Source organism: Cebus imitator, unplaced genomic scaffold, assembly GCF_001604975.1.
Source record: "Cebus imitator isolate Cc_AM_T3 unplaced genomic scaffold, Cebus_imitator-1.0 Scaffold632, whole genome shotgun sequence".
NCBI lineage: Eukaryota > Metazoa > Chordata > Mammalia > Primates > Cebidae > Cebus > Cebus imitator.
This window is the reverse complement of record NW_016107947.1, coordinates 650,562-670,354: the sequence shown is the minus strand read 5'-3', so window position 1 is coordinate 670,354 and position 19,793 is coordinate 650,562. Positions and strand designations below refer to the sequence as shown.

Below are 19,793 nucleotides of genomic sequence, written 5' to 3'. Positions count from 1 at the left end.
ATCAAACTGTAACTTTGGACCTGTCAGTCAACTTCTCTTTCTCTCTCCCTCCTCCCTACCTTTTCTAGCATCTGGTAACAACCAATCTAGTCTGGTGAGATCTGCCTTTTTAGCTCCCACATTATGGTTAAAAAATATGATATCTGACTTCTGTGCCTTGCTTATTTCTTTTAATATAAAGGCCTCCAGTTCTATCCAAATTGCTTCAAATGATAAGGTTTTCTTTCTTTTTCTTTATGCTGACAACAGTGCTAGTTAATAAGAAAGAAAAGATATGATTTGGGCCATACCTAAGGTCTCTTCAGCACTAGGATAATTTTTTTTTTTACATTTGGAAAAATAAAACTTTATTAAATCAAATGGATGGGTATATCTGTTTCCTAAGAAAGACAATGATAAAGAATTTGCTGGAAGGAATAACAGTGGGTAGGGGTTTGTTGACTTTGCTTTTAGCCTCATGGTAGTTGGCAGAGCATTAGGGAATCACTGCTGCAGGTTTAGTTTTGAATTGATGCCTGGACTGCCAGCAGTATCCATTATTCCAAATGAGACCAAAAGAGGGCAGCCAGCCTGCACTGGTCCGGAAGCTGTGATCAAAGTTGTCCCCAACTCGGTTTGGGGAAAGTTTCTTCAATTTCTCCTTTTCCTTTTCTTTAAGAAAATATTTATAGGACGGTCCTATTTGTTGGTTCCCAGGGATGCATTCTTCATCGTGGATCATCCAGGAAGGTGTGGCACCTGAGTGGATGTTACCAACTCGGTATATCCTGATGGCCAATGAATATCAGAGATTGTCCTGCCTCCATCCAGTCAAGCTCTGGAGCTGTGGCAGGTCCAAGTTGGAGGGCTGCTGTGAGCTGGCAGCTGCTTGGCTGTTCATCCCTTTCCAGCTTCCAGGGGCTGAAGAGCTCTCTTCTGGGTCTGACACTGGCTGAGAGGGTCTGGATCCTCCAAGGAAAACCAACTTTTAGGACAGACTGAACCACCTCCTGCCAGCTCTGATCCACCTCACCGCTCTGAGCTGCCCTCTTCTTGGTCACCTCATCCTCTTTTCCTTCACAGGAATCCAAACCTTCCACCATGGATTTTTTGAATCATGCATAATACTGGGGAGGGGATTATGTGCTCATTTACATGTTTCCCTGCAGGTTTACTGGAAGAATCATCAAAGATGTCATCAACATGGGCTCCTATAACTTTCTTGGTCTCGCAGACAAGTATGACGAGTCTATGAAGACCATAAAGGATGTTTTAGAGGCGTATGGCACAGGAGTGGCCAGCACCAGACATGAAATGGGTATGTACATTCACTGTTTTGAAATTTTTTCCTGTTAGGTCTCAGATTCCTTGTGTCTGCCTCTCAAATTTAGATCACATTTAGACTGTGTGCCTTAAAAAGACGTTATAAAAAACAGAAAGAGAAAGAGATATTTTGGGAAATTTCAAGCATTATGCTGTAGCCAGGCAGTTTATTAATCACGTTTCAATTCTCCAGAATAGACAAAAATGGATCTTTCCTGCCCATATTATCTAAAATAGCAACACTGTGCCTCCTTTACCTGGTCTTTGTCTGCCCTTTATTCCACTTTTCTTAATGATGTTCATCACTGGTTAAAATGATCTTGCATTTGTATTTGTATATGGCCTGTCTCTGCTCCTAAGAACATAAGCCTTGTGAGAAGAGGGATTGGACTCGTGGAATGTTGCATTGAACAAATGAATGAATGGACAAGGTGAAGGAGACGAGCAGATTGCTCTTTATTTTCCTTTTAGCTAAAATGTTTTTCTCTTCCTCAAACTCAAAGGAGTAACAACTGTGAGAAGGAAATCCACTCCAACTCAGGAAGAAAGAATAATGAAACCTTGCTCTTATAGAGTGCTTTTCAATTCTTGGCATGAGGACAGAGAGGGAAGGAGAGAGGGGAGAGCGTTCATTAATTAAAAAAAACAAAAACACTGGCCAGGCACAGTGGCTCATGCCTGTAATTCCAACACTTTGGAAGGCCAAGGCAGGTAGATCACCTCAGGTCGGGAGTTCGAGACCAGTCTGACCAACATGGAGAACCCTGTCTCTACTAAAAATACAAAATTAGCCAGGCATGGTGGCACATGCCTGTAATCCCAGCTACTCGAGTCAAGAGAATCGCTTGAACCTGGGAGGTGAAGGTTGCAGTGAGCCAAGATCGTGCTTTTGCACTCCAGCCTGGGCAACGAGCAAAACTCCATCTCAAAAAAAGAAAACAAAAACAAACAAACAAACCTGTACAGGCAGCACAGGTGGTCTTATTCTCATCTTGTGGAGGAGGAATCTGAGATCGCGGCACCTAAGTGATGTACTCAAGGAAGTTAAATAACCAATCTAATTTCCAGTCTAATTTTCAGCTTTCTCTATACACAGCACTTCGTCCTCCCAGTGACACATGCAAGGTTTACCAGGTCGGTTAGGCCTGCCTAAGAATTGGAGGAAAATGTGATTTAAAAGGGATTTACAATCACATTAGTGAATTATGAACCACACGGCTCTCTTAGATAATCAATTAGCAGAGAGTTTTAGAAACAATTTAATATTCAGACTTGTGCAACAAATAATTCACATTGAACAAACTGTGTACCTTTTTTATCCCAACATTCAGTAAATACTTGGCTAAGGCTCTAGAGTTAATAGTGGGTGCACAGATTTCTGAAGAAAAACATCTTATCTTCATTTTGAGGCATAGTGCTGGAGATGTAAACAGGGTGCGAAGGGCAGGGAACGGGAGGCTTTATGCCACTTAAAAAGACTGGGTCACTTGTGATGCCCATTTGGAGATGGGGCAGAGACTGGAGCATTACCTCCAGCCATAAGTGTCAGTAACCATTTGGGGTATTTCCTCTGGTGCTGGTGACACCCAATACCAGGGTTGTTAATGACCAGGCAGAAGTCACATTCTTGATAACAACCCCCAAGCTCAGTGAGACAGAACACGCTCCATCACAGGCAGTAGAGGCTGAAGGAAAGCTGCTTGATACAGACAATGGTTCCCTTACAGCGGAAGCCAGATTTGGAACATGGGTCCATCACTCTGCAGGTTCAGCAAACCCAAGAAACTAGGCAGAAATGAAGGTTTGGTACTGAACTCAGCCCAAGTTCTTTCTCCACCTACTCACCCTTCTGAATCACCCAATTTTCAACATTTACACATTTCATTTAGCTCTCCAGGTCAAGTTCTAAGAAGAGGACTTTAACATTTTTCAAGGAAATAGTGAAAGATCCAAAGAGAAGTCACGTGGCCACACTAACTTTAGGCAAACAGAATGACTGAAACATGAATATAAGCAACCAATCAGGAAATGAATAAATAAAGAGGGCACATTTAAAGTATTCTGCAACATTAATAATAATCTTAACATGGCATTCAAGAATTAGGAGTAGCGTGATTCTGAAAGCCATTTATTCTAATGAACACAGGTAGTATTTGGGAAACATGTCTTAAGAGAGAGAATATTTAACAGTGCAAATGGGTTAACAAGGAAAATTGGAAAGCTAGAAGTTCAACAATTTTTAGTAACTAAAATAGCTTCTTGAGAATCTAAGTTTATGAACATTTAATCCTTAAAAATAACTTCTCAGAGCTTTTAAAAATAGTTTTCAATGCTCTAGGAGAAAAAGGAAAATAAAATCCATGTAACAAAAAGGAAAGATAGAAAAGAAAATAACAAGGAATCACTTAAAACATAGTAAAAGATTAGATGATGACATATTTTGTCCAAAAAAAAAAAAAAGTACTGAAAACAGATTTGTCTATTAAAAGGCAAAGACTGAGATTTGGCCAAAAACCTAAACTCAACTATGTGCTGTAAATTAAAACTATACAATATTAAGTTAAAATTATTTCAAAGGGTAAAAACCAGAAAGATAGGTCCTACTAGGTACCTAGTGCCCACCTCCCTGCTGCAACCACCAAAGGGGCTCAAAAGGGAGGTCAGTGGAAGGAGCAGCAAAGGAAGAGCCCAGGAGGAAGGTTCCCGGAGGAAGACTGTTTACCAAACCTGTACCTGTAAATGTTAAAACTGAGCCCCAAAATACAGCTGGAAATGATACATTTTCAGACAGATCTGTACAGAAGTGCAAATGCTGTTCTTAAGATGTGAAATTATATACTACTGCTTATTTTAGAGTATAAGTAAAAACTAGTGGAATATGAAATTAAGGGAGGCTTTGACTCCTTTATGGGTCAATTTACATTCCACATAAATAAAGCAACAAAAAACAAAAAAACGATATGGTAATAGGAGACCATAGGTATCTCCCAGTCCCTGAAAATGAAGAAGCCAAAAATAAATTAATAAATGATACAGAAGACATTAACAATGTAATTGTTAATGATTGTTAATTTAATAGTTATCTTTTGAATCTAAACCTTAATACATATTATCAGTATACTTCACCTTTTTAAATCCTCATTGAATTTTCACAAAAATCTACCATATATTATCCCACAAAGAAAACCACGTGAAATTCTAAAAAGTAGAATCTACATAAGTCACATTCTTGAATCCTGTGAAACAAAGCTAAAACTTAATAACAAACTAACAAGTATGAGATTATGGGAAGCAACTAGTTGTGTGCATAGAGGAAAATGTAAGTCTTACTTTACTTAGCAGGAAACATGAAAGCTAGTAAACTGGGCAACCAACATAGCGAGGAATAAAAGAAAAGCAAAAGTATTGAATTATTGAAATTAAAAACAGAAACTTAGGAATTTGAAAGAGTAATTTCTATTGGGCCCAGATAGCTGTGCTTTTTTNTTTTTTGTGTGTGTGTGTGTGTGTGTTAGAGTTTCATTCTTTTGCCCAGGCTGGAATGTAATGGCATGATCACAGCTCAAAGTAACCTCCTCAAACTCCTGGCCTCTAGTGATCCTCCTGCCTCAGCTCTCAAAATAATGGAATTACAGGGAGGAGACACCACCTCAGCTCAACATCTGTATTTTTAATAAGTCACTGGAAATGATTCTGATAAACAGCCAAACTGACAACCATTGAACTAGCATAACCCTGATCTCCAAATCTGACAAACATGTATTTCATAAAGGGAAAAGTATAAATTACTATTACTTTCAAAAGTATACATTTAAATATAAAATGTAAATATTAAACTATTAAATATTTTAATAAGTAATATAAATATATAAAAAGAAAAATATATTTATAAGCAATATAATATTACACAAATTATATATAAACATTGGCATTAACACTAACAGTATATTCAAATAATAATATAATTAAGTAATTCTATTCAGGGATCAAAATAATAGTTCAATTATGAGATAATTTAAAATATTGAAATATCTAAGAAGTAAACTGATTATCTTCATAGATGCTGCTAAGCATTTATAAAGTTCATTATTTATTTCTCTAAAATTTTAAATAGAATATAAACAAGAAATTGCAAAACAGAATAAAAAATATCTACCTCAAAGACATTATACTATGATTCTTGGTTAAACATTAGAATTATTTAAAGTCAAGAAAATGTTGAAGATGCCTGTTTTACTATCATTTTTAATAATTTTTGGAAGTACTAAACAACATAATTCATTATTCATTAAGTTAATGAATATTTATTGAAAGACTATTGTGTGACAGAATAAGAAGTACATATAGAAAAAGTGTGTGTGTGTGTGTGTGTGTGTGTGTGTGTGTGTGTGTGTGTGTGTGTAGAAGTATATATATGTAACAAAGGAAGAGGTAAAATAGCCATCATTTGTTGATGAGTTTATTGTTCACTTTCTGGTTTTCAAGCCGTGGTCTATGGAGGGCATGTGGGACTTGTGGAGGAGCTGTTCTTGGGGCTACCAGAGAGAGGAAATCGAGCAGGTAGGACAGTGAGCCTATCCCTCACTATGCCTCTCCACTCCACTCAAAACGGAGTTTTGGTCCATTTTCCTCCACCTTACATATTTAAGTAATCAAAAATTTATTAGACATAAAAAGAGATTTAATAAAGACCAGTTTTTTAATTCATACAGTAAAATTAATAATCAATTATAAACAGTAAGAGAATATACTAGGGAAACAATATTACTACTAAATATAAGCAAAAATAGCAAACACCTAGGGAATAAACTTATTTTCAAAATGTTTGGAACCTACTGAAAGAAAACTATAAAACTTTTATGAAAGACTTAACAGAAGACATTAAAAAAAATACCATATCCTTGAAGGGAAAATCTTACTATTGTAATTATATTAATTCTTCCCCAAATGAATATGTAAATTGAACGCAAGCTTAATAGGCAGGGTAGTGGTGGGTGGGTAGACACTAAAAGTCCAGAAACAGACGCAACATTGCAAACTCATTTGTATGTAAGAAGAATATATCAGATCAAGTGAGAAAAGGATTAATTATTTCATAACTAGTGTAATAATTGGTTGGGTGTATAAGGGAAGAAGTTACATTCCCACCTCACCTATTACATCTAGGTAAATTACACCTAGATAAATTGCAAATACATTTGAGATTGATATGGAAAAAAACAAAAACCACCACCATCACCACAAAAAAAACTTTCAAAATAAATGAGTGCATGAATAAGAGAATTGATGAAAAATATCAAATGAGTAAACTAAAATTACTGAGACAATTCAAATACAAAATGCACTTGTGTATGTTCCCAGGGAGAACCCTGTTAGGAATGTCAGATTGTAGCTCCCTTGATAATGCACAATGCTGCTTTTCTAGTGTGTCACACTTATGACCAAACCCTGCTCAGTTCTACAACCTGTGTTGGTCTCCCATCTTTTCTAGGTGAATTCACCTCACCCTGGCAGAATGTCCTCTGGGTGGGAGGGGTCCTGCAAGCTGACTCAGTGCCACAGAGGCCACCCTGGTCACGAAAAATGGGCACTCTTTCCTGTTGGAGGTGAGGCAGCCTGCTCCCAAGCCAACCACCTGCCACAGCTGTTTGCCCTTCAGGCTTCTCAAGCCTGATTCTGACAGTAGTCTATCTTGTCCTAATACCCCAGAGAATCAGAGAAAACACCCACAGAAACCTGAAGGGAAAAGATTCAACAAAATGAAACATTTAAACTTCTGTACATAGAAAACAAGGTTAACAAAGGTAAAAGTCAAAGAACACAATTGAAAAGAGTTATTCCCAATATATATGACAACATGTTAGTATTCTTAAAGACTCTCACAAACAAACAAAAAAAAATCCCAATTTAGGAAATGAGACAAGTCTTGACAGGCAAAACTGTACAGCCAGGATAGTGTGACATTTCTCAACCTTTTGTCATTGTCACACCACCCCATGAAATGTTTATATATATATATATATATATGAGACAAGTCTTGACAGGCAAAACTGTACAGCCAGGATAGTGTGACATTTCTCAACCTTTTGTCATTGTCACACCACCCCATGAAATGTTTATATATATATATATATATATATATATATATATAACCTACAAGCATATATATAGATATGTATATGTATATGTATATATGTAGTATGTAGGTATACCTGCATAAAGGTATTACCCCTCCCACAAGAACCAATTTTTGCCTTTTTTGGGGCAACATCGCCCCTGTGGAGAATGCATAGGATAGCAGTCGCCTATAGAGGAAGATAGATGGAAGCGAGAGGGGACACAGAGGGACTTCCCAAGGCTGTTCATAATTGTTTCTTTATCCTAATGCAGTTACACATGTGTGTGTTCACTTTATGAAAATTTATAGAGCTCTATGTTTACGATGTTTCCTTTTCTGTGTGTATGTTATAGTTCAATAAAATTTTACATTAAAAAGTAGATCCACTACACAAACAGATATTTGGGATACATATTATACACACACACACACACACACACACACACACACACACACACACACATATGTATATACATAAAATGGTATCCCCATGTCTTAATCATTCTTTGATTATTAATGGGGCAGAGTATTTTCCATAGACTTATTGGCCATATATATACACTGTATATATGATTATTAATAATCAAAGAATGATTAAGACATTGAGATATTCTTTATCTCTAATTGACAAAAGTTTAAAAATAATATCCAGTAGTTTCAAAGAAGTGAAGAGCACTCTCATACCACTGATAAATTAGAGAGCAATTGGAAAAGGTATCAAAAGCAGCCATTTAACTTATAACTTAGTAACTCTATTTTGAGAAATTTTGTCTTAAAAAATTGATTTAAATTTGAATAAAGTATTTAAATAAATATATTCAAGAATAATCATTGCAGTGAGGCTAATGATAAAATGATAACAAGTACGTTTCTAACATTAAGAAATTGATTAAACATACTTGGCGGGTCTCTTTAGCATAGTATTATTTAGCCATTTGAAATTATAATGAAGTTCTTTAGCACCATGGTCAAGAACATAAGCTCTGGGATTAAGTTGCTCAAACTCAAATCCTAGTTCCTCCTGTCGACCTAAAGAAAGAAATTGAGGCATAATTAACATAGAGAGTTTATTTGGGCCAATGTTAACAACAGCTTCCCAAGACACACTTCCAAGTTGCCTTGGGGAGTGCTCCCTCCTGCCTTTGCCAGGAGCAGGTTTTTTTTTTTTCCCCATTTATTTATTTTATTGCATTTTAGGTTTTGGGATACATGTGAAGAACATGCAAAATTGTTGCATAGGAACACACGTGGCAGTGTGATTTGCTGCCTTCCTCCCCATCACCTTCATCTAACATTTCTCCCCTTGCTATCTCTCCCCAGGTTCCCACCCCCCACCGTCCCTCCCCTATTTCCCCCCAACTGACCCCAGTGTGTAGTGCTCCCCTCCCTGTGTCCATGTGTTCTCATTGTTCAACACCCGCCTATGAGTGAGAACATGCGGTGTTTGATCTTCCAGGAGCAGGTTTTTAAAGGCAAAGAGGAACAAGGAGTGGGCTGATACAAAGTTGCCTGATGGGAATTGTCACTAATGTAAAGAAATAACATTGGTTAATAATTGGCTATACATTGTTGAACTATAGGTTATTAACTATAGGGTGTCCAACATATTGTTCTTAATCATTAGAGAATCTGTAAAGCCCTCCTCCCAACCATTTATTTTCCTAACAAATTATCTGCTATCATTTAATTTAAATTAACAAGGCTCTTCCTGTGTTTATTTCTCAAAAATATGTAGCTAGGTCTAGGAAATGTAGTTTTGTTAACCTGAGCTTTTGAAGAAGGGAGCAGCCTAAATATGCAAAATGTCTAAAGTATATTTTAAATTAATATAGTCTTGTGGCATTTTAAGAATGAGTAGTTTCTAACAAAAATTGCTCTCACGTAGAGATCTTATATTCTTTTAAAAAGAATTTTTGATTAACATATTTTTGTGTAAATCAATATAACAAACATGTTTTCAAGCAGTAGAATTGATTAAATTAGCAATAAACATCCCCACTGCAATTAGTTAATGGACACAGCAAAACCTTTCTTTATGAACAGTACCAATTCCTCTCAAACCAAATTATTATAGATTCTGATTAATGATATTTTATTGCATTTCTCTCAAGCCTCTTAATTTTCCTTTAAGAATATGTGTCAGGAGAAGGGGACTCTCAAAGGAATTGTTTGGGCGGAGAAAAATGAAAGTGTATTTTGGTTTCTGAAAGCCTTTTAGCACTTTCCTGAGACCTAATAGAGTTCTGACAGTGTAACTGTCCATCTCCCTACCGTGATAGAAATTACAGCACATCTCAATTTCAACTAGCAGGCATATTTCTGCAACCATAAAATTCAGTCCTATAGGTTCAACAAAGCCAAGTGCAATTCAACAAGATATGACAGCAATTTTACGGAAGTATAATATTTGCCAGCAAGGTGGCATCTGGGATGATCAATGTTAAACTCATAGAATTTCAGAATTTGTAGATCTACCACCTTCCCCCTTCCCACACAAATACCATAAGATGAGACACATGAAGCCCCAGAGATTTTTAATGACTTGTGAATCAATGTTCCCACAGTCTGTAGGTTGAGAAGACTAGACATCAGTTCTCTTCAGTCCCACTGAAGAGGCGCTTGTACTACCCCATACTGCTCACAGCAAAACCCAGGAACCATCAAGATCAGAGGTCACTAAACCAATTCAGCTGCCCCTGTTTTGTACACTTCCAAATAACTGGAATAACAAATATAAGAGTAAGACTTTGTGACCAATGAATATTATATGAAATTCAAATTTCAGTGTCCACAAATCTTCATTGGAACACAGCCACACCCATTGTTTTGTATATTGTCTATAACTGCTTAGACTTTACAATAGTAGAATTGAATAGTTGCAACAAAAACCATATGGCCTGCAAAGCCCAAACCATTTATTCTCTAACCATTTACTCTCTATCAAAAGTTTGCTGATCTAGACAAATACATAACATCACAATGATTTGGAGAAAATAAATCCTCTAGATTTAATAGCAGTGAACCACATTTCCAAATCTCAATTCACATCAGCCAAACACCAAGCTCCTTCCTTTGGACTAAGAAACTCTCATTACAGCTAAATATACTAAGAATACAAACTTCATTGACATCAGCACCTGTGTATATCTTTTAAGGCCACTGATATCAACTTGAAGGATACTAAGAACATCATCAATGTCTGCCCCTAATTTCTCATATTCAGGCAATTATCTTTGGGAAGAGGAGCACTGAAGTTGGCAAAAGAACCATGTGACAGAAATGTAATACTAATCCATTTATTCTGTACTTTTCCTGATAATGCAAAAGAATTAGATCTGGTAGTACAATCGAAGTCACTTCTGATCAGCTTGATATGTGTTTCTTGTCATAGACAGGACATAACCTAAATATGTGACCTGACTTTTTACCTAACATTAACTAGCCCAGAGTTGAAAAGACTTAAGTTGCAGAGTCTAGCAGTTTATTCAGACTTTCCCTATTTTTCTTCTACCTATTTTATGTTTCTATCATCATCCATGAGGGTAAAGATGTGCATATCCCTCTGAACTATTCACCAGCCTGGATCCCCTGTATAATTTATTTTAGTGAGCCCAGAAGGAGTACAATAAACTCTTCCAATGACAAGCTAGAGCTAAAAGACCACAAAGGTGCCTATGTCTTAATCATATCATATACTATTTCCAGACTTAATTATCTGCCATTTAGTCAAAGTAAAATACACAAGGAGTAATGAAATCACAGAACTGAGGTTCAGCAAGGTCCCTAGTGTTTGGTCTAACTTACTTTTATAAAAGAGCAAACCAAAGTCTGGAAAGTCTCAGTAACTTTCCCAAGGTCACATCGTTAATGAATGGAAAGGCCATGTATATCACAAACTCAGGAGTGCAAGGATTATTCAAGTTCCTTTTTTTTTATTACCAAGTTAATGTTGGCCCCAATCCCCAGTTTGGATTTCTACTGTTAGTCCATATTGGGGCTCCCATTCTTCAAGATGGAGCAAAGCTTTTAGGTTATTATGCAGCTCCCAAACATCAGGGCTGTCTCCTGGTTCTTGTTCCCATGACCACTCTGGTCAACACTGTTGGCCCACTGTTTAACTGAATAGAAACCCTGTAGCCCAGCAACCTAGTGTCTCTGTCAGATGTTGGAGGCCAAGGCTGTGGTAAACATAGAGACTCCAGTATCTAGCACTGAAGCCATGTTCATGCAACTTGCAACTGTCCCCAGGCAGCTACCATCAAGAGATATGAATGGATCTGTTGACCCCAGTCTTGATTAAATCCTGTTTACCCTCTCTGCTTCATATACCCTGATTCCTCTCCTTTGAGTGCTCCTAATGTAATCCCTTCAACCTGTGTAAAGACTGGAAGGAAATAATATCTGCTTTGGACTTTGTATCATGAACCTCTCTGTAAGTAAAAGACTAAACTCAACCTGGTTACTTACTAAACATGGAAGCAGGGGGAATAAAAGCTTTTCAAGGAGAATATGCATACATTAATATTTCAATAAATTGTCCTTTGATGCTTATAACAACAAATCTTTATGTATTTAAGAACATACAGATGGTTAGCACCCCTTGGGGGAGCAGCTGCCAAAATTTCCTGCTTTGGAAAAAGCCATAGAACTGTGATGAGGTGTTTTATCTCTGGAGTCAGACATGCTAATATGAATCTTGGCTCTAAATTTACTGTGTGATCTTGGAACCTCCAAGGAGTACTGAGGGTAAACTAAACTCTCAAGTTTTGGCGTCCTCATCTATAAAATGAAGACAGTAATAGTACCAACCTCAAAAAATTGGATGACAATTAATTGAGATAAGGCTTAAAATATTTCAGTATATTAGGTTGGCATATTGTTAAGTAGATGGTCTGCACTTATCAGTTCTGTCTCCTTTAAGTAGTGTCACGTTGGTACCTGTTTCCTCACTAGTAAAACAAGGAAACAGTTGCTCACCTGTGTAGGCGTGAGGATTAGAGAGGGTATAGAGTATGAGGATTAAATTAAGCAACCATGTACATTGGTACATTAAGCAACTCATTACACATTATTTACAAAAATAAATAAAACTTTAAAAAAAGAAAATTGAGACCAGGAGGTGAGACAGAAGGTATCATTCTGTTTAGAAAGTCTTGTCTCATCAGAATTATTTGATGTGAAAGACCATCATAATTATATGCCTGTGCCCCACTTAAGGCTTTTATTTACCTCTGATCTAATATTTACTAATGCTTCAACCTGCCAAAAGGTGATGAGTGGTTTGTTTAAAATGAAGGCCTGGGTGAATGGGCCGTTGAAAGTTATTTCTGCCATTTTTCCAGACTTCATCAGGATGGAGGGTCTCTTAACCCAGCAGCAGTGGCCTATGTTCAGTGTAACTGTATGACCTAGACCCATTTCAAATATCACATCTGGCTTCTTCCGGACTATCTCGGAATGTTGGCCAGAAAAACAAAGTCACTCAAGAAGCAATATCACTCCATAACCTCCATTAGACGGGACAGAAGTAGATCAAGGAAGACAGGAGAGTACCCCAAATGCTTTTGAAGGATGAGCTCCAAGGTGGAATTCTTTAGGCAGAATGTGAATGCAAGCTTTAATGCAAGAATTACAAGTTCAAGCAAAATGGCACAGATGTGAACTGATAGCTCTGACTGACAGTTTGAAGGGCAAGATGGGACAGCTGTCAGGTCCCCATAATAAACAACAGCCTGCTCTTAGGTCAAGTCTAAGGAACGGTTTACGAACAGGACATTTTGGACCAAAAGTGGCTATAGTCACAATCTGGAAAATAGTCTTCACATGGGCTACAGAAGAATTGGTAGTTGTGAAACAGGCTTGTTAATAACACCCACGCTCTTTGCTATTAACCAATGTCAACATATAGGCCAGTAATCTCTGACTAAAGAGTACGAGCCAGTCAGTATCAATAAAAATTCAGTAGACATGCATATAGTCCATAAATAGAATATTGGCACTTTATCTTGAATCTAATTTTTGATTTGACTGATGGCAGCGAATGTGGTGCTTGGTACATGAAAAAACTACTTAGAAAGCTGACGAGGAAACTTCCAGTTTGTGTTTATTATTCTATTCATAAGGCAGATTTTGAGTATAATGCTGGACAAATGAACCACCAGGACAAAAATAAGATTCATTACATGCATAACAGCAATTTGGAGATCTACTGTCAATAGCCAATTTATGGCTGTTACTGACTTTCAGAGACTAAAATGTCACAGAGAGAAACAAACAACAAAAAAAAAACTATTGTGGATTTATTTGTACCTTCAGCTAGCATTATAACTGTGCTTTCTTAGGATTTAAAAATTGCCAATATTTATATACCAAAGACAAAATGTATTTAATTTCTAGAAATACCCAAGTACTTGGACCACCAACTGGAAGTTGACACCTTTACTCAATCAGGGTATGGCCTGAACGAATGTTTGTAGGAAGCAAAGCTTCTAGTGACTACTTTATTTCCTCAAACTCTTCCTATATTCTTCTTTTTTGAATATGAAGAGCAGGAAGAGAAAAGCAGCACTTGACTAAAAGGAAGATTTTTCATTATTCCTTTAAAAACCTACCTCACCCTAGACCAGTCCAATCTGACTTTCAAAGGCATGGCTTCCAGAAGTAGAAGTGGTGAAAGATCTGCAGCCATCCTGGGAATCTTTCAAACTTGTTTATAAAATCTGAGCTAAGAACACTAAACAGAGAAACTCCATGAAAATGAACTTTGGGAATTATTGTTTTCTATATAAATGAAAGTAAGCCCCTAGATGCAAAACTGCTCTTAACTTGCAACTCAGCTGTGAGGCATCTGGTCATAGAAATTGGTCTTGCATCTAGGGGCTAAAAATCACTTTGCCAACCACATGCCCACTGGAAATCCTGAAAAAGGACTGTGTCTGGGGACCTCAAACCTCAGATGGACACCTGCATTCCCTTTTTTCTCTCTCTTCCCTTGCTTCTCTTTTTTTTTTTAAGAGATGAGATCTTGCTTTGTCACCCAGGCTGGCATGCAGTGGTGTAATCATAGCTCACTGCAGCCTCAACCTCAACCTCCTAAGCTGAATCCTCTTACCTCAGCCTCCCAAATAGCTAGGACTACAGGTGTGTACTACCACCATGCCCAGCTACTTTATTTTTTATTTATCTTTTTAGAGGTGGACTTCTCACTGTATTGGCCAGGCTGGTCTCAGACTCCTGACTTTAAGTGATCCTCCTCCCTCAGCCTCCCAAAGTGTTGGCATTATAGGTGTGAGCAACTGTGCCTAGCCTCCTCCCTCTCTTTAAGCCAGGTCTAATGGAAAAGACCTTGTAGTGAGCAATTTCTCAAAATGGTCTTAGACACACCCACTCCTCATGAGTTATGACTGTTTTATTACATGATAACACATCTCATATTATCCTAACAATTTTTAGTGATGCCACTGTTGTAGATAAACTGAGATAGCAGGTTTTGGAAAGAGTAAAGGTGGAGAAACACACCATGGAGAGGCGTCATGAACTTCTGCTCATGCACTTCTGGGTGACTGAACTAGTTGTCACCTGGCCCTCTGGGCAGGAAAGGGGAACAATATCAAGTTGGCAAAGTTTGGGCACCCTGTCTTTACTAGAAGACTTCTCTAGAAATGAATGTCTTTAAGCTAGTATTCACTGCCTAGTCACCTTGTTGCCTTGTCACTGCATGGCCTTTTGATCTTCCTCTCTGTGTCTTCTCCTACACTAAGCTCAGCCCTGTCTTCGTTATTCATCAAAGTACCCCTCATAACTCTACAAGTACCTACTATGTGTCAGCCCCGTGGTTGCCAAGACAAAAATCTATGATACCATCACAGAATGTCTGATACTTTGAACATCTGTGATACTCTTGTCAGTATCTATGGAAGTCATGGGATCTCACACACAGTGTCTGCATTCCAAGGACTCTTTCTGTACTAGAGAAGATTGCCCTGGAAACATTCTCAGTTCAACATAATAAGTGCTATAATCATCATATGATAGATGTTATTCAATCTCAGAAGAGAAAAATGACCAATTTTCCCAGGGGAAGCTGAGAAAGGCATCAGAAAAAAGATGAGGGGCAAAAAGATGATTTTGTGGGAAGGAAATAGCATGAGTAACATTGGGAAAGCCTAAAATGGCATTTCTCTCAATCCCTCTTCAAGCTTCCAGGAAAGGTAGCGAGAGGCTACACAGCTGGTAATGGAAGAGTTAAAGCCAGAACCTAAGTCTCCTTATGCCCAGGCTGTTGGCCTTTTCACTGCCTGTTCTGGGAACCATTCCCACTGGGAAGAAGTCTCTTTTAGGTAAAAGCAAATCTGGCAAATGATATGCCCATGTTTTATTCTTAAATTTCAGTTTCTCTTTCTGTTCTATAATATACCTGTGATAATACAAAGTTTGAAATTACAATTTAAACTTTTAACATTTCACCAAATCTTGAGTCAGACTGACTACTAGAATACTCGTTTTACTATGCCTTCTAACAACTTTGGGGATAAATAAACTCCAGTTTGAAAAGAAAGGCCCTTCAAACAGTGTGACCTCTCGTGAAGGGCAAAGATCACCAAGTGTCCTCTTCAACATGACATGCAATATAAATCTTAGAACTGACCATTTAATACCTTCTTACCATTTAGCCAAGTAAGAAAATTAATTTACCAATTTAAATAAATTCTTACATCATACAGTAAACTAAGTTGATCCTTAGGCTGAAGAAAGTATGTTTATAGCAGCCCTAAACATGCTAACAATCCTTCTATAACTTAAATCTGAGCAACAGTGCCTACGTTCTATGTGTGCAAATTACAACGTCTCTCCACTTGCACATTTTTCTGTTCTCTGTTATATCATTTAGAAAGCACTGCTCAATAAAAACACGAGGCAAGACACATGTATAATTTTAAATTTTCTAATAGCCAATTTAATAAGTAAAAAACAGGCAAAATCAATGTAATTATACATTTTATTTAACACAATATATATAGATTATTGCCATTTAAATGTGTAATCAGTGTAAAAAATATCAGGCTGGGCATGATGGCACATGCCTGTAATCTGAGCAATCTGGAGGCCAAGGTGGGTGGATTGCCTAAGCTCAGGAGTTCTAGACCAGCATGGGCAACACAGTGAAATGGTGTCTCTACTAAAATACAAAAAAATTAGCTGGGCATGGCAATGTGCACCTGTTTTCCCAGCTACTCGGGAGGCTGAGGCAGAAATGTTTGAACCCAAGAGATGGAGGTTGCAGTGAGCCGGGATAATGCCATTGCACTCCAGCCTTGACAACAGAGTGAGACTCCTTCTCAAAGGAAAAAAAAAAAGTGCTATTTTACATTCTTTTTGTTGCTGTACTAAGGCTTCAGAAAATGATACCTATTTTACACTTACAGCACATGTTAATAAAGACATTAAATTTCCATTAATTAATAAGAAATGTAATGCTATCAAAAAATAAATTTGCAGTTGGTGAAACACATCTTACTATGCTTTAGCTTTACATTTTAAGTGACTTAAAATTAAATACAATTTGAAATTCAGTTTCTCAATTGCAGTAACCACATGTGGCTGGTGGCTACCATGTTGAACTGTGCAGACACAGAAGTTCACGTAACAGCAAACAGAAAATATGGGGAGCATCAACATTTCCTGTAACAAACCATGAGGGGATTATGTTTAGGGAGGGATCAAAGGGCAAGCATATAAGAGATTGTAAAAAGGTAAAAACATGAACTTTGGAGTTAGACTAGATTATCTCTGTGGCTTTTTATTGGTAACCTCTTAGGCCTCAGTTTTCTTATCTGTGGAGTAAAAATACCTGCATTATTGGGCTTCTAAGATTAAATGATAGAACCTAAATAATGGGCTTAACACAGTATCTAGTACATTCCAAAGGTTCAATGAATTATAACTAGTTTTACTGGTATCTGTGGAAGTCATGGGATCTGTTTTGCATTTAGATGTGGGGAAACTGATGGGGTTATAATTTAATTACTTGTGAGATGTAGAGTAAAAAGACAGAAGAATTGTGATATTCTTTGTAAATTTTATTTATGGAATGGTGAAAAGTGTACCAGTGGTAAGTACACAGCTCAATGGATTTTCACAAAGCAAACATAACTATGTAACAAATGCAGAAATAGAACATTCAGAGACTCTAAAAACCCTCCTCATGCTCCTGACAAAAGTAACCACTATCCTGACTTCTAACCCTATAGATTTGTTTTGTCCATTTGCAAACTTTATGTAAACTAAATCATATAGCCTGTACTTTTTTAGATGTCTGACTTCTTTCACTAAACAATAGATTTGTCAGATTTATCCACAATGTTGTGTGGAGCAGCAGTTCATTCTTTCTTATTGCTGTATTAAATTCCACTATACAAATATCCCATATTGTAATTACCCACTCTACAATATTTGAATATTTGGCTTGTTTCTAAATTGGGGCAATGGCAAATATTCCTGCTACAAGCACTCTTGTATAGGTCTTTTGGTGATGTGTATGTACTGGAATTTGAGTTTTCAATCTTGGCCTTGTTGAAAAGAGAAGGCTTACTCCTCACAATTTTATGTGCAGGCACTTTGGATAAGCACGAGGAGTTGGAGGACCTTGTGGCTAAGTTCCTGAATGTGGAAGCAGCTATGGTCTTTGGGATGGGATTTGCAACTAACTCAATGAATATCCCTGCGTTAGTTGGAAAGGTGAGAAGTTTGTTAACGTAATTGTCTTCTACTCTATTACTCCTAAGAATTGTAACTCTGAGCAGGTCCTTGTTAGAAGTATGGCTGAGAAGGTTCTTTTCTCAGGAGAAAGTGATTAGATATTGGTATTTTTGAATAAGTATGCCAGCTTAGTCCAGCAAATCTTATCATGATATTTGATCATAAGATTTGACAGTTTAACAAAGTAGTCATAATTTTGGGCTCCTGAATTCCCACGCAACTTACTATAGCAAATATTTATTAAGCATTTGGACAAAATATTTTTCCTATGTTACTCATTTAGTTTTTCATTCAATAAACCAATTATTGAGAATCTACTATGTCCTCATATAAGAGAAGATATAAGACATACAAAGATGAACAAGTCCTGTGCCTTTTAAATTTATGTAGTTTATAGTCTAATGGGGAAAACTATATACTGGATAAAACAGGGCAAACAGAAGAGGCATGGTCATACATGAGGAAGGACAAAGAGCTGCCCAAAACCCTTCCTGAGAAAGTCTGCAGTGTCTGAGCAAAAATGGTGAGAGGAGAACAGAATTTTCACAGATAAATAAGCTTAATTACTTAGGGCAAAAAGAGGGAAGAGCATGTATAAAATACATAGATTTGGAGGAACCAGAATATAAAATGGTGGTCGAAAAATGACCAGAGATGAAAGCAGGTGCCTAATGGCAATAAACCATATAGTGAAAATCATGCTGGTGTTTGAAATTGTTCCTCAGAAAAAAATGGGAAGTTGGCTAGTTCATTGCCAAGTAAGCAAGTACATTAATCAGATTTATGCCTTTGAAAATCTGTCTCATCACAGCTACATGCAGTGCATGGTCTTAGACTGGATTTTGCATTGAACAACATCAAAGGAATGATAACATCTATAAAAAGTATTAAGACATCATTAGAAAAGTTGGGGAAATTTAAATTTGAACTGTCTATCAAATGATAGTATTGTAAAAACATTGAACTGCTTGGATGTGATCACTGAATTGTGATTTTCGTAGGAGAATGTCCTGTTCTTAGGCATGGTGAAATAGGAGGCTTACAAATAATTCTCAAATGTTCCACCAGAAAAAAATACAAATATGCATATATAGAGAGTACAAATGTACGGGAATTATTGTGGCTTTTACCTAAAAAAAAATCAAAACATGCTATGTGTGAAACTACAGAAATATAAAGGAGAACTCAAAGATTCTGGAAGGCCACCAAAGACAAAGGTCCTGCATAATTTGCCTGCATTTTCAGTATGCTCAGTTTTACAAGTTAGAAATGTTTAATTAAAAAGGAAAAATAATTTTACAAAGAGTAATATGTAAGCAGTAAGTTAGACTGACTTTATCCACATACCTCAGACTAAATTGCCATGCATACTTTTCCAAGTTTTTTACTATAAACAGTGATGTTTTTGTCTACATGGGATGTTAATACAGTGGAAAATGAGAACCAGAAGTAAGAGCTTGAATTGTCCTGCACAAAAGACCCTTGCCTTTCAGTAGAAATAATTGAGATGCCTCTATAAGTTCATAACTCACCCAAAAATCTACCAATCTACCTGGTGCTTGACAAAGATCTTGGATGAACTTCTCTACTGAAAACCATATGTAAATGTAGCAGT

At 37.0% G+C, this 19,793-nt stretch overlaps 1 protein-coding gene and 1 pseudogene across 2 annotated transcripts in view; one reads left to right on the top strand and one right to left on the bottom strand.

The window, feature by feature from the left end:
* SPTLC3 (serine palmitoyltransferase long chain base subunit 3) overlaps positions 1-19,793 on the top strand; it is a 153,164-nt gene that overhangs the window by 63,013 nt on the left and 70,358 nt on the right. For both annotated transcript variants that reach the window (XM_017517454.2, XM_017517453.2), the window contains 2 exons: positions 1,149-1,297; positions 18,033-18,157. In XM_017517454.2, the coding sequence (XP_017372943.1) occupies positions 1,149-1,297; positions 18,033-18,157 (274 nt within the window). The remainder of the gene's footprint in view (positions 1-1,148; positions 1,298-18,032; positions 18,158-19,793) is intronic.
* Positions 476-1,112, bottom strand: LOC119469344 (annotated as a pseudogene).